The 15,348-nt window shown below is 42.4% G+C and overlaps 1 protein-coding gene across 1 annotated transcript; it reads right to left on the bottom strand.

Annotated features, from left to right (window-relative positions):
- Window positions 1–3,389: 3,389 nt before the first annotated feature.
- Window positions 3,390–15,050, bottom strand: LOC122768804 (protein Wnt-2b-A-like). The gene is made up of 6 exons (XM_044025039.1): window positions 14,984–15,050; window positions 14,427–14,882; window positions 11,316–11,536; window positions 10,097–10,374; window positions 9,286–9,550; window positions 3,390–5,606 (listed from the first exon to the last, which is right to left on the bottom strand). Exons 2-6 carry the CDS (start codon window positions 14,579–14,581, stop codon window positions 5,377–5,379), a joined length of 1,149 nt encoding a protein of 382 aa, XP_043880974.1. The 5' UTR covers window positions 14,582–14,882; window positions 14,984–15,050; the 3' UTR covers window positions 3,390–5,376.
- Between the last annotated feature and the right edge of the window lie 298 nt (window positions 15,051–15,348).

The raw sequence follows: 15,348 nt of genomic DNA, 5'->3' as shown, positions 1-15,348 counted from the left end.
TAGGCTCATCGTCGTCGTCTGCCGCTGCACGTCAGGTGATTTACGCGTCTTTCCATATTCATTTCATGGTTTGTGGAGCTCTGGAGCAGGACCGTATGGGGCAGGCACGCGGCAGCTGATGCTTGCGGCCTATATGCAGGAGATTCAACACAATGGCTGGCATCTAATATAACATTTCAGGGGGAAAGCTGCTTCTGAATCCCAACTTTGCTGTATTGCGCTTAGCAATCTTTGGTAAGCATTAAAACCAAATACATATGTATGTGTCATTGCACTGGGGATTTAAATGGCAGCTAGGCCCCTAAGATAGAGTTTGCTTGGGTTATGCTATAAAAAGAGAATTTACTCAGTGTAATTTTCAGTCTGTGGGAGTATTTTTTTTTCATGAAACATAGTGTAAGTGGGATTTGCAGTATATAGATCATATTTTCTCTCAGCTGCACATGGATATGATGTCACTTGGCAAGTGAACACAGCACACTGTATAGTGACTCTAGTCATGTTCAATCTCATGTCCACATAAAGCTCTTAATTATGGCTGATATGGTGATAAAGTTTACTCCAAGAAAAACACATTTTCCTAAAAAGCCTTGAGACTGACAATTTCATAATATACATTTGAACATATTTCCCATATTGCTGTGCATTATAGATATTAATCATATGATTATGGTTTGAGACTGGAGGGCTATAGTAAAAACATTTTAAGTGGTCAGATTAATGCAATAGTTTTTGACTCACAGTAGAGTAGAACATTTCTCTCGTCTGGTTGTGGAACACCCTGTTAGTCTCTCCCTTGGGCCAAATTTAGCTCTTAAAGATGCCCATTTGATATCACCATGATGGCAGAGAATGCCTTTGATGCCACTTGTGTTCTTTTTACAGACTTAAAACTGCGTCGCACGTTATGGGAGACAAAGCAGCGTGAACACTATGACACGATGGTGAGCACAGTGTCATTAACCCCCCCCCCGTGTGCAGCAAGTCATGGGGCTATTCACTTATCTGTAAGCTTTCCTTTACTATACTACACTAATATGACTTTGGAGATGTTTTGTAGATAACAGAATGGTAATAATAACTAGATCGGCAATTCCGTGCCGAAATTTCGAGGGTGCCTGCAGTTCTTGCGGCATGTGGAAGTTATATGATTTGGATCCAATCCACCTTGGAAGTACGTGGACATTTTGGTGGAGTCACCCTTTAAAAGACCAAGTTTTAAAGGAGAGAGGGGGAGAGAGATTCACAAGCCCCTCTGTTTCCCATTCATGTGTATGTGGAAGTTATATGGCAGTTTTTTGCGATTTTTGTGGCCATGGTTACTTGAAACGCTTAGAAATAGTCATCGCACACAAGTCCCGGTCGAGCCGCACGTTTTGATATAACATGTGTGGGGGTTTTCTCAAAACTGTGGGAGGAGTTAGACGTCAAAGTTTTGGGTGGAAGAATACAGAGAGACTGACAAGCCCCTCCCAAAGTCCCCCCCAAAGTCCCCTCTGCTCCTTACACACACACACGCAAACACACGCACACACTCTGTCTCTATCTCTCCAAAACCAGCAGAGAAAGCAGAGAAAACAGCATGTTTTAAAATTGTCATATTTCAAGAACGGTTGATGATAGAGATAAAATTTTTGGTTTGTGAGTGTCAGGAGGCTTTCGGCAACTCCCACATTTAAATTGGTGACAAACGGACGTGAATTGACAGAGAAATCACAGTTTTAAAATCACCCTCGTCTTGATTTTTCCAGAACTCAAAAGCAGACATTTTAACATGGGAGTCAATGGAGAGTGTGACCGGAGTTGTCTGCGCTTTGAGGTGATTTTAAGAAAAACTACAAGTCATATGAACATGAAAACACACACAGGGTTAGCCGACGCCCATGGCAACGTTTTGATGTAAAAATTATCAGTGTAGGTTGGAAATTGTGGGCAGGAGAGGAGTTTGTTTAGAGATTTTTGGTGATTATTTTGCTGGATCTCGCTAGAGTGGCACACTCTAGCTGCCGCCTACACAACGCAATACACACTCATTATAAAATCTGAAAACGTAAAAAAAAAGTACAAAACGTAAACTGCGATTGTTTAAAAACCGTAACATGGATCAAAACTTTGACTTAGGTCAGAAAAGTCCCAAGTCTTGTGACCCGTTTAAAGTTCCAACCACGTTTCTACGTTAAAGTATGACGACACTGTGATGCTCCGAAGTGGGCTTGGTTGTTTTCGGTTTCCCATTATTGTGTGAGTGGAAATGAGTGAAAATTATTTTACATTTTCGCGATTTCTGTCGCCATGGTTACGCGAAAGTCTTAGAAAAATCATAGCATAGCGATCCCGGTCAAGGCGCACGTTTTGATATAACTTGTGTTGGGGGTTTCTCAAAGCTGCGGGAGGAGAAGCGAGCCGAAAAACGGAAGGAAGAGGAATATCAAGAAGAATAAACGCGCAGGATTACAAGATGTGCTCGCAGCACAATGCATTCTAGTGAGAACTCTATAGAGTTCTGACTAGTATGCCTTGTGGCTGCAGGCACCTAATAATAATAATTATTGTTCTCTGAATGCCATCGTTGAATTAGGACCTGACAGTATCAGCTTGAAGAGAACAGAAGTAGTGGATCAACAAGGTTTGATATAGAGACAGTAAGTGTACTGTTGTAACTTGTACATGAACAAGAGCCAGAATTTTATTACATGTCTCAGACATAATTAAGCTTCACGTCTGCGAAATCAAATCAAATTCTCTGGTGAATGAAGCCCCAATTTGTTTGACATTTTTAAATATTACGAAATACAATGAACTAGACACGACTATCACATCTACAGGCAATCGAAATGCCCACAAAAGTCCTTACTTATTCCATAATAACTAGTTTTCCTCTGAATAATGGATGCGTATGATAATATGATGATTAAAATGTCAAAAAAAAAAAATCTCTTTCTCAGTGATACATGGAAAAAAATCCACTCATAATAGAGACACTGAATATGCATGTGTGTGGACATGATTATCACACAATTACACTTACGTCATGCAAACCCTACAGCACTCGCCCTGTGAATGTTTGGGCAGCACCGACTCAGATCAACCTCAGAACAGCTTTTGTAATCTTTTGTGTGCAATTAACATCTGACTGGAGAACATTTCACGCGGTGTCATTTGGCCCCGCTCAAAGTCATTCGCTTTGGCTCTCCTCGTCATTACGTGGACATGAAACAATCTGTTGACTCTCGGCGTCGACGGCTTGTTGTCACATTAATTTAGATCTGTAGATTCCCTCTGGGGGTTTTGTCTCCAGTGGCCCCGGCATTATGTTAAGCTGCATTAGCAGATGTCTGAAAACATCAAGTTCAGCGTCTGTACCTACTTCACTGCTTCACTCACTCTTCTTCTTTTTTCTTTTTTTGCAACATCTTGGCCGGGTTTCAAGAAAGACTTCTCAAACAATTCCGAGCCAGTGAACGTGTGTATGAAGGAGTTGCAAAAGATTGCATTGTAGGTGTTCTCTTTCACTCTGATAGAAGACACCGGCTGAATCTGTGTTGGCCTTTTAGAATGGAGATAATGTGAGGAGAGAAGCTGCTCTTGCAACTCTAAAGAGTAAAATGACACTACATGTGATATATGATCAATAATTATAGCCAATCGTGTGGAAAAGTATTCTAATAACAATATTGGCGTACAACTTTGAGACCAACATCTGTGCAACCCGATCTCTCAAAAAAATGACATAACTGCATTCTCAAAAATATGTTTCATAAGAAAAACATTTTCTCCCGGATAACATTTGTTTTCGTCAAATCACCAATAGTGATGTCATTTACAAGTACGTCAGTCAAAATTAGCACCAACATTTGGAGGAGGCGGAGGGAGAACCACGGTTCAAGACCAAATGTCCTAAGATTTATTGTGATGTATGTGGATATTTTGACGTGTTTATATGGCGCGCAACACTCCACACAGGATCCCGCTCTGTTTTCTTGGACCACCGCGATCGGGGGGGAAAAAGCACAATATTATCCTTATAGCTGGTGTTTCTGTGCCTAAACCCAACCATATTCATAACAACGTTCTCATTTCCTCATTAATGCCTCACGCACAATTTAAACACGATCACATGAATATGTCCATCGGTAGACGTATGATGTAAATAAGTAACATCAGCTTGGGTCAGAAAATACATTCCTTACAAAACGTAGTTAAATTCACTTTAGTTGTGTGAGAACATCATTCTTACAAGATGAGGTAAGACACCCAATCCCTAATTATCCCTTTTTTACTATGCGGGCACAGGAATTTACAACTTTGACAAGTCTCCAGATCAAAAATAATTGGATTATCGGATAAATAGTAGATTTGCGATATTCTTGTCGCACACATCGAATATGCGTTCATGTGATTGATCATCCAGGTGCCTGACGGAAGACATTTCATTTTTATTTAAAGCAAACGTTGAGCTGGGTTCAACTTTCTTTTTTTTTCTTTAACCTCCATTATTTTGTCCCAAAGGTTTCAGCGAGGCTGTGCTGAGTTAAATGTGTCGGAAACAATTGAAACCGAGGTATTGATGTTTCGCATACACCAACAGAATGTGTTACAGACATTCAGACACGCAGGGTATTGTGCAAAAATGCTGCATCTTTAAGACAATAGTCCACAGTCGTATGAGGCGTCTGTTCGTGTGTCCTTATTTCTCCCCAGAACCTAAACGAAAATCTAACGTACTCATGTGTGCTGCCTTTAAAAGCATTTTATTTGTTTCACAGTGTCATCATTTGGCCTCATTCAAAAAGAGGCGTTTGTTTTTGTTTTTGCATTAATAAGAAGCCAACAGACACATGTGTTTTAAATGATTTGTTGCATTACCATACAATGGCTTAATGTCATTTAAGTGATACAGTGTCAGTGTTTGTACAAAATCGTGAGAGATCTCCATCTTTCTTTTTCTCCTCGGGCTAAATACATGTTATTTCCGATCATTACTGTGATCATTAGTTTGACTTCAGTCGTGTGTTTACATGGTCTTTACATGAACAAGCAGCAATATCTCTTCCTCATCAAATGGTGCATTTACAACAGAATAATATAATATTCGGATGTTGTGTATCAAAGTTTGATTAAGAAAGAAAAAAAAAAGCTCAGCAAATTGTTCTTAGAAATATTCATCCAAGCAACACGCGGTAACTGGATCTAATTTCCAGTTCAGCATCATCCAGAAATAGTCTAAAAGATCTGCTTCAGAAAGAGTCAAAGGATCAAACGCCAGAGGTATAATTACAGTTAAAAGATCCCACTTATACGTCTCACGATAAATTGCAGTCATTAGCGCAGAGGTTAATGGGTCAGTGGCAAATGTGATTGGTCAGTTTCTCCATGTTAAGTTATGTCCAGCCAGTCCGATCTCTTGTGGGGCTTGCAGGTATGAACGTCCACCACCTCCTCGCAGTCTTTGCACTCCACCGCGCAGCACCACTGGAACCTGCACTCGCACTTCGTGACACGTTTGACCCGCATGGTGTCGTAGCCCCGCCCACAGCACATGACCTCGCAGCCGTTGGTGCCTCTCGAAGACTTGTTGCACACTCGGCCTGCCGTTCCCAACGAGCCTGTGAAGGAAGAAAATGTGAAATTATTTTTGTTTATTTGTAGGAAAACCAAATGTCCCAATACTTTTCCACCTATGGTCCCAGCTCCTATCGACTCACCTCGACACAGTTTAGGTTGGTTTTCCACTACAAAATAGTACCTACTCAACGTGGGCGGAGTCATGACCACACAGCTGCATAAAACCGCCGTGACACACACAAACTGTGACTCGTAATGTAGTTGTTTTCAGAAACTGAATCATTAGAATCAGTTCATTCAAAATATTTGTTCAGTACTTCCTCCATGACCAGAGCACAGACTCTGTCTGACACAATAATAACTCTGTTATTAAATATTGAGATTTTAGACATTTCCCTGGTCATTTTTGGAGATTAACCCAAGTTTTGTTAATTTTGCTTTAACTGATCTACAGTTCGGTATTGTTCGGCTTGATTCTTGTGTCGGTCGTCTTGCTCGTGCCTCTTCCTGTGACGGCACTCTGACCAATCAGTGGCCGGCAGTCTGGTGACGTCACGCATAGTTTCGGCTCAGCTCGCTTGGAACCAAAGGTACTAAAAAAAGTACCAGGTGCAATCGCTAATGGAAACGCAAAAAACAACCCTGCCGTGCCGAGGTGAGGCGAGTCGAGCCCGTGGGAACGTGCCATAGGACAGAAAGGGAATCACAGCTTCCTCTAAAATGTCGTCAAGTTGCGGAGATTTTGATTATCAGGTGAGACGACCGAAGATGGAAAAGCTTTATTGAAGACAGCTCAGATCTGAGGAGAAGTGAGATGATGCTAAACATGAACAAGGAGATGTTAACAGTTTGGCATCCTCTTAAGTTCTATGTTTGGTTTGGAGGGGTAGAGGACCTTGGGGAGGACCACGTAGTCGAGTTATCGCTCCTTTGCCAAAAGTTAGGTTAGGTTCAACAAATTGAGTTATAGGTTTTTCTCTTGCATGTACTGCGTTGTATTTTCTTTTCAGTACTAAACGCGGTTAGAATGTGTCACTAGCGCGTTTAGAATTGGCTGTTTATCACGGGTGATGGATTTCGTATTCCCGTAGCAGCCACCACATTAAAACCACTTGAGGTTCAGCTACAACTGCTCTCTGTGGAACGGCAGAGAATAGTTTTTTCTCACTGCTCGACGGTGGTTAGACAAATGCAGCGAAATCGTCACTTCCGGGGAAGCCGAGCTTCCATGAGGAACTCTCTGAAAGGCGGAGCCAGTTTTTAATTGACAGCATTGCAGAAACATACACGACAGCGGAGCCTTTTCTGCCTCAGTCCTGTGTGGATTTTGTGAGGGAAGTGTGTAGACAAACAGCTGATTGTTGTGTGTTATTTTCTCAGCGATGTAGCCCGTTTGTACATGTACACTGTAAAAACGCTATTGTAGCATTTCAGTTTGACATAATTATTTCGTTTTCTTGCGCTGCAAGACCGGCATCCGCCACTGCAGGCGACATAGGGTTAGTATAGCAGTTTATATATACCAGGCACCTCCTGTTTTTGCTGGTTGTATTCATAAAAAGTGAAGATGGTGGACGGCTGCTGTGCCCTGGGATATGAAAACAGTCGGGGACAAGCAAAGGGGAGAGCTTTTTTCCCCACAGGTTTCCCAAAGATCCAGCGAGACAGCAGAGTTCAAAGTGAGGATAGACGGCGGCGTGATGGGAACCCACAGGCAACGGATTTACCTTCTATCACTTCTTATCAGGTACAGAATCCAACACTTCTTTATTTTACATGCTTTTGTTGCAATGTTTGTGTCAGAAAATTGGAATACTCCAGGTGTGAAATTGTCGTGTCTGTCCCATCAAGTTCCCGTGTTTCAGGTCATGTCCCTTGTTTTATTAAGCCAGTTCATTTTGGTTATTATTGATTATGATTGTTATTTCTCATGATCATGCAACGTTTCCTTTTTAGAGGTTTGTGTCTTTCAAAGGACAGTGCCAATTCGTTGTAATATACAATAATAACAGCAATATTTGTATTCTTTGCGGACTTTAAATTTAGTCGGTAACAACCTGGTGCATTTCTTTGGCTTTTTGATATTTACTAAATTATATATGTGTGCAAAACAATGAAGTTGCCTATGAATATGGTGAGATTCTGCTGTAACTAAATTCAATTATTTTATGATTCCATGTTTAATCATTCATTAATTCAAGATAAATGTCATAGTATTTGACTATATGCCTCAATATCAATACAAGCAACCTTTAAAACAAGAGAAAACTGATGCCATTTTATGATGAGAACAAATACAAAATCTAAGATGATATTGACATAATATTGGTATATTGCTCAGCTGTACTTGGAGACCATGGAAACACACAAAAAAAAGATTGAATCAGGATCAAACCAGACTTTGACAAGCTTTGAGGCACGAGTGCTACTGTAATCACAATTTGGAAAAGCTCCAGTCAGTGTTGACAAAGTTATCCAGAACATTGGCAGATGACCACCGCTGAACACCAACCACGAGATTTCATAGCTGAAAACTGAAACCAAACCGTCGGTTTTCCCACACTCTTCAGGAGGGTTTAGGCTTCCAGACACGCTGACAGAATACTTTTCAGACCCAAACACAAAAGGTGTCCATGTACTCGGGTGTAAAATCTAAGCCCAAGATCAGATGCCACCTCTAATAACAGCACATCCTTGAAGTAAAAAGACAGGGATAAGAAGAGGAGATATTCCCCTCGGGCACAAGGGAGTGGAGCTTACTAGTGACCAAAGGAAGGATTTGAAAATTAAGCCTGCATGTATCCTGAGGCTGTGAATTCCTATACAATGGAGATTAGTGGCGAGGAGGGTCAATAGCTCCTTTTTTAAGATCACTTTTTTTTCTTTCTTTTTCTTTTTTTTAAACCAAGGAAGGACCGTCTTTTATGTCAGTGAACACACCTTCATTACCCCACACAATTTGCCAAAACTGTAACTAAGCTCGCAGCAGGGAAGTGTGGGAGAATCGTTAAATGTTCATATTTGCATTTATGCACTACGATATCTTCCACGACTGACAGTGAGATAGAGAGCTCCTTCACGCTCTATTGACGATGAACCAAAGGAGATGTTTAAGGTCAAATTATTAAGCAGTGAAGGAATGCAAACCCCCAGACATCTGTTTGTAAATAAAAAAATAAAAAAATAGGAATGTACTGTGGCATCATTGAATCATTGAAAGATTTACCGATAAATACTTCCCAATTGTGTGTCAGATGTTATGTTGGGTAATAGTTTAAATATTTACTGCTACAAGGGTCACGATCCAAATGTTGCTTATCTATTCCATTATCAATACATTCTTGGCAATAAGAAATAATAAGTTGTAGAATGTAAACTCTTTATAACTCATAAACATGAACCATATCAATCTTAGTATGGATGAGGCGACATTAAAGAACAGGTGATCAATTCTTTTTTTGTTTTATTTCTCAATGCCACTGTTTGCTATTGTTGAGGAATGAGTGTCAACACGGATAAAGTGGTAGAAGATGAATACATGAATGTTCAAACTTGGATTGAATACCCACTCGAGTTCAAAATATACAGCCTAGATGTGCAACAGAGTGTCTGAAGTAATTATTGCATGGTCCAGCAGAGGGTGCTGTGACTGCAACTTGGCCTTGGATCCACTTAGAAGAATCATTCTATAAAAACCAACTTCTTGATCCGTTCACTCACCTGCTGTGCGGTCCGTGAGGCAGTAATCGGGCGAGTTCTCGATGTACACTAGCTCATTCTTGGTGCTTCCCTTGAAGTCCCTGTCGGCGACCATGAAGCCCGTCCCGTCCTGGTTCATGGTCACCTCGATGGCAGTGTTGTACTTCTTTCGTAGGTAGTCTCCACTTCGCCTGAAGTCAGACATGGCCAGCCAGCAGGTTCTCAGAGAACAGGAACCGCTGACCCCGTGACACTTGCACTCCAGCTTCATAAACCGCTTCACTGCCTAGAGCAGAAGGCAGAGTTGACAGGGTGTTAAGCCCATCATGAGGCCTGTAGCATCATTTTAGGTGTAATCAGCCCTGTAAGTAAAGCTGTTACCTCAAGAGCTTTCGCTCTCACTCAGACTGTGTACAGAAAATCCCCGCTGTTCAGATTAATGGTGTCATATCGTGTTATCTTAATATTTCTTGAAACATCATTTATTTTGGATTTCAAATGAGATTGGAGTCACAGTTATGACATTTACAAGTATTTGGTTATCACAAGCTGCAGTAATCAGCAACTATTTGATCATTTATTGATTTGCTTATTTTCTACTTAGATTTGTTTCCCTGTCATATACAAACAAGTATTTAAAAAGAGCAGAAAAATCAGCAGAAAAATCTCCAAAACATCCAGACGAGAGGTGGCTTCTGATTTGAGTGTGTAGCAGGAAGCCCTCCCCATGTCTAACGTGTCTTGTTCTTACATGTAGGACCTTGGTCATCTCGGTGCTTGTCCCTAAACCTCAGTTCAAAGGTCATGTGACAAAATGAAACGTCATGCTCACCATTCGACCGCAGCGGTTGTTGTGGAGGTTCATCAGCGCACGAGCATCTTTCACCATCCTCTCCCGAGCATCTACGAAGGCCTTGGCAAACTTAATGCCGTAGTTGATGTTGTCGCTGCATCCGCCCCAGTCAAAGTTGCCCCTGTCGTCACTCGCCTGTCCGCGCTTGTGGCCGTCGCAGTTGCAGATCTTCAGCTCCCCCAGACTGCAGGCTGTGGTGATGGCGTAAACCACTCCTGCCGAGGACATGGCGTACACGAACGCTGCCTCCCGGCTGCCTGGGTGCACAGAAATGACAAGCGGAGCAGTTTCAGATTAAAAAGTTGTGATGAAAATCATTGACTCAGTAGCTACAGGACTCTGTCACACCTTGGAGCAGCCCAGTGACTGTTGTTAGGAAAACATTGGACTCACTTCACAGAGGTTAAATTCCTGGGGTTGACTACCAACTCAAGGGTCAAGAAGACTTTTGGAAAAGAGGTGAAATGTCGTCAATGAAATCTACGAGTCCAGTTGTTATTTGTTCAATTGAAATCCACACAGACAAAAGGTTTTGTTGCTATTTTTGGTGGGTTTCACGCTGCCTTTCTCAAGTACGTTCCAGAGAGTAGGAGCACAGAAATCAGTCCATTTATGGTGGATGGTAATAGCATATTAGCTCCAACATCGCAGTCCAGCTAACTTTACTTTCACCTTTTAATTTGCACAGATGGCAGCTTTCTCAGTCACTACGCTGTGTTTTCATTTCAGACAAGAGGAGATTTTGGAGGTTATTTGGTCTGGCATTCCCACCCACCTCCTGTCCTCATTCCTGCTCACGCAACGAGGCAGAACACAGGCGATATGTCAGGGAGTAAAACTTTGTCTGGCAGCCAGAAACATCTACCCAAATATTTACATCTCCTATTACTGTTTATACATCACCACTGTGGATCTCTCGATCTGCTACTTGTTTTCAGAGAACATCCACTTTCCCAATCGTCCCCTCTTACAGAGTAACAAAAGCCACAGCACTTTCTCTTTCTGTTTGGATTCTAGGGCAGAGGTAATTTAAAGTGGACACCTATTAATTCTGTGCTTATCTGGTAAGAGCGGAGACATTTACGAGGATGATTAACTCGAGTGTCACTGGCATAAACAACCGCTGTCACGCACATGCAAAGAACCACACACACAGATAGACAGTCCCACTCTGCACAGTCTGTTGTGCACCACTCACTTCGCAGCATCACCCTGCCAAACACTGTGTGGTCCCGCTCCAGTGTGCTGCAGTTCCAGCGGTGGTGTCTGAACTGGTGCTGGCACTCTCTAATCCACTCTTTAGCTCCCTCGCCGATGACCTGCATCAGGTCTGGGTGCCGCTGGCAGAGCTGCCGCTGCTTGTTCACCAGGCCGGGAATGTTGTCGCAGATCACACGAGCACCCAGCGCGCCAATGTACCTGCAGACACGCATGAAACAAACAGAGTGTTGATGACTTAAAGGACTGCTTCACATGCTTTTGTACAACATCATGTTTTGCTCTTCATGAGGGACGCAGTTGTCTTATGTCGCCTTGGAGTAGCTTTGGCAGGTGATGTCGTAGTCATTAGGGTTATCTTGGCCCCCCCATTATGAGTCCTGTGATTCTAATTCAACACGGGACGAAATATGTTCATTTAACTTGTGTTTAAAGATCCAGTGTGTAAGAATAAGTGTCATCTTGTGGTGAGACTCTTTGCCCCGTTTGTCTGTTGGACTGCTCTAGAAACAATGCAAGGTGTTTAGGCTCAGACTTGCCTAACGTACATGTTATGTCTTCTTCTATGGCTACGGAAATGTGGAAATGGGGATTCCTTTAACCAGGAAGTTCCTTAAAATAAAAGTTTTATGAGAGAGAGACCTGGTAAAAAAACAACAATTCAGTTAAACATTGCAGAAAATCCAAAATCATCAGTTATCATTCCAGCTCTGCTAACTTTAGCCCCTTTTCCAAACATATCCACCATCACCTGAGAACATCCATCTTCTGCAATAGAAATGGATACAATCAGGATTTTAATCACCGCAAAAGACGCAGGTTTTTATCAGCTCTGGCTCTAAAAATGTGACTCCCAGCACACTCATTTAAATTTGGTGATCCTACACCTTTTCACATTATAACATGAACTCATCACTCAAATCCTACAGTTGCCACTGAGCTTGAAAGAAGGGCTAAATCAGGGGTGTCAAATGTATGGCCAGTGGGCCAGAACCGGCCCACTAGAAGGTCCAATCCGGCCCGCAGGATGACTTTGTGAAAATGTAGTAATACAATATTTTCCAGTTCCTGATACCTGTGACTAAATGTTCTATGCCTTTGTAGATCCCTAATTTTTATTGCATATGTGTAAAAAGTGGTAAATTTAGGCATAATATTGTTACAATTTCACTTCATTGAATATAAAACAAAGTGAAACATTTAGAGCCCCTGTTGTTTATATGTCATTATGCTATTATTTTAGTAGTCAGGCCCAGTTGAGGTCAAATCGCGGTACAGGTGGCGCCTGAACTAAAGTGGGTATGACACCCCTGGGCAAATGTCGTGGATTCCCTCCATCCCTATTCATTTGTGCTAAGCTAAAAGAGCTGTGTGCAGACCCAAGATCAGTCTTTCCATGTAACACTCACAATATTCATATGTCCACGCTTAAAGAGTCGACCTATAAGAATTTCCATGGTGTCCTGATATATTCTTTTTCCCCTCAAACCCGCTGATTACAGGACACTGCACATTTTTCTTCTCATCTGAGCCACTTCTTCCACTTGAGACTTGGACATTCGGGATGCAGAAGAGATTATTAAATTCCTCACAGTCAGTGAAAAGCACCTCTCTCCCTGTGACAGGCCCATTGCTTCCTGCTCTATTCACACATAATCCCCAACTTTGTTGCAACCCTTAAAAGGGAGGATCACATGCTGGTGGTATTGTGACACTGGGGGTGGGGGCTCTTATCAACAGGACATGATGACAGCCATCTACAGTACAAGTAATGTCCGGGCCTTTCCCTCCCAGCCTTACAGATCCCCCTCTCCCAGTCCTGCACGCTCCACTCTCCATCCGGATGTCTTTATAGTCCCTAATCACAACCACATTTGTGTCGCCTGGCCATCGAGACAGAAACAGACATGGCAGGCAGTTTCCACTCCTGTTATGGCTGTCCCAGTCCCAGTCCCAGTCCCCAGTCCCCGTCTAATTGTAACTATCTGCCTGAGCGGTAAAGCAGAGCAGAAGCACTAGTTGTGTTTATTGTGTGTTGTGGCAAAGAAACCACTCACTGTCTCTAAGAGAGGGAGGGAGTGGGAGAGAGTGGGAGAGAGTGGGAGAGGTCCTGTGAAGCAAGACATATGGCGCTAATCGAAAATTCTCACTATGGTTGAAAATAGGGACAAACCGGGGTGAAATACTCCTATAGTCTCACTTTCTGTCTGGATTTTCTCAGTGGTTTTATCAGTTTCGTCGTAACATATTTGCATAAGACAGTACATGGGATATCCAGTGCTTTCATCAATATTTACAAAAGGCTGCATTTTTCATCCAAATCCATCTGCAAAACAGCTGCTTTTAAATCACAACCCTCGCTTGTCATCACAAACACAACATAGCCTGCAACAGTGCAACCTGATATGTGACGATAATTATTTCTCATCCAAAAACCGAGACACACCCCTGTGCAGGAGCTGCAGTTTTGTTTTAGAATTTGCAACATCATACTGATAAAAGTCCCCAGAAACTGTAACTCATACAAAACAAAGGAAAGTTTCTTTTTAAATATAATTTAGTGCTATCACTGAATGTTTTTGTTTTTACCCTCGGGGGTGTTTCAAAGCCTCAAGAGAAATCATCATGGGGCATTTATTCATGCACCAGCGCCTGCACCTGCCACTTAACTCTGGGAAAGATAGATGGATAGGGGAGACCACCACACACACACACACACACACACACACACACTCCACCCCTAACATCATTAATCTTCATAATGGTCAACATCTCACTTTGCATTGATGTTTATATAAAAATGAATTCCGTCGCACAGGATGATAAAATGAAAATGAAAATATTTTTTTTTTATATCCATGAACATAAACTGGCAAAGTATAAAGGCAGTGTGGCTTCATGAAGATTGAAGTGATATATATATTTTGTTAAATAAAAGTATAATAAAATCTATTTATAGTATAGTATGACAGCAGATACAACGTGCAGGTGTCTATTCAAATACATGAAACAAAGGTTATGTTTTATGAGCCAATTAAAAGACAAGTATGTGTGTATGTGTGAGTTTGCAGGATGTGGTGATGCCACTCACCACCACGAAGAGTCCACTCTTGGTGTGAAAACGAGCAGAAGCAAAATAAAGGTGAAGTGTAATTTGGGGACGGGTTTGGAGTGGTGTTGTGCTTTTGTCCCGGGTCTGATCCCCATAGCCCTGCCGCTGCTGTCTGATCCGCCTCGAGATTTCATCAGACAAAACACGTCTTCTCCTCTCACGCATTGGCAGAGGCAGAACTATCAGGTGCGGGGATCCTCGGTGACTGTTTTCCGTCCACCATCGTCGGGAGAAGTGAAAAAGACTTCCCAAGAAGGAGGAAAAGTGATCTTAAACTCCATCAGTTGGAAGCTGTTGGTGTGATGGCGGCGCGCAGAGTTTGTGACCGTGCATCCATATAACCTCCAGATTGTCCTGTGCGCTTTGGAATCACCGCCTCTCCTCAGATATTATGCGCACACCGCAGTTGAAGTCTGCGGGAAGTCGTCCTGTCTCCTGCACAACACAAGAGGGAGAACGTTAACCTGGCCAACGTCACTGTCAAGTCAAGTGGAAGAAGTATTTCCGAGGATGGAACAGACACCGACTGTGCGCACCTTATTTCTCCCTGAAGCCGCAGCGAAGATGCGCTCAGATCATCTGCGCTGCGCTCCGGTGCGTCAGCTGTCCCCCTCGACCCTACTACTCCCCCCCACCACCACCTCCTCCACCTCCCCCCCCTTTGTGTCAGAACATTACTAACAGCGGTATGTGGAGCTACAGACAGTGAGCAGCACAGGAGGTGTATATATTTAGGTAATCCCTGTCTGTGATGTCTGCCAGTGTCACATCAACGCATTCACCGCATGTGTGTGTGTGTGAGCACAATTACACCCAACACAGCCAATAATAACAAAAATGAGCATCATCATATATATATATATATATATATATATATATATATATATGTACATATATGTAT

Source organism: Solea senegalensis, linkage group LG4, assembly GCF_019176455.1.
Source record: "Solea senegalensis isolate Sse05_10M linkage group LG4, IFAPA_SoseM_1, whole genome shotgun sequence".
NCBI classification, from domain to species: Eukaryota; Metazoa; Chordata; class Actinopteri; order Pleuronectiformes; family Soleidae; genus Solea; species Solea senegalensis.
This window is presented reverse-complemented; position numbering and strand designations above follow the sequence as displayed.

Excerpts from the sequence above, each read along its gene's own strand:
- LOC122768804 (XM_044025039.1), bottom strand. The coding sequence starts at position 14,581 with ATGAAATCTCGAGGCGGATCAGACAGCAGCGGCAGGGCTATGGGGATC. Across the intron at positions 11,537-14,426 it reads AGAGTGGACTCTTCGTGGTG|GTACATTGGCGCGCTGGGTG; the intron begins GTGAGTGGCATC and ends GCGTGTCTGCAG. Across the intron at positions 5,607-9,285 it reads CCTCACGGACCGCACAGCAG|GCTCGTTGGGAACGGCAGGC; the intron begins GTGAGTGAACGG and ends CTTCCTTCACAG.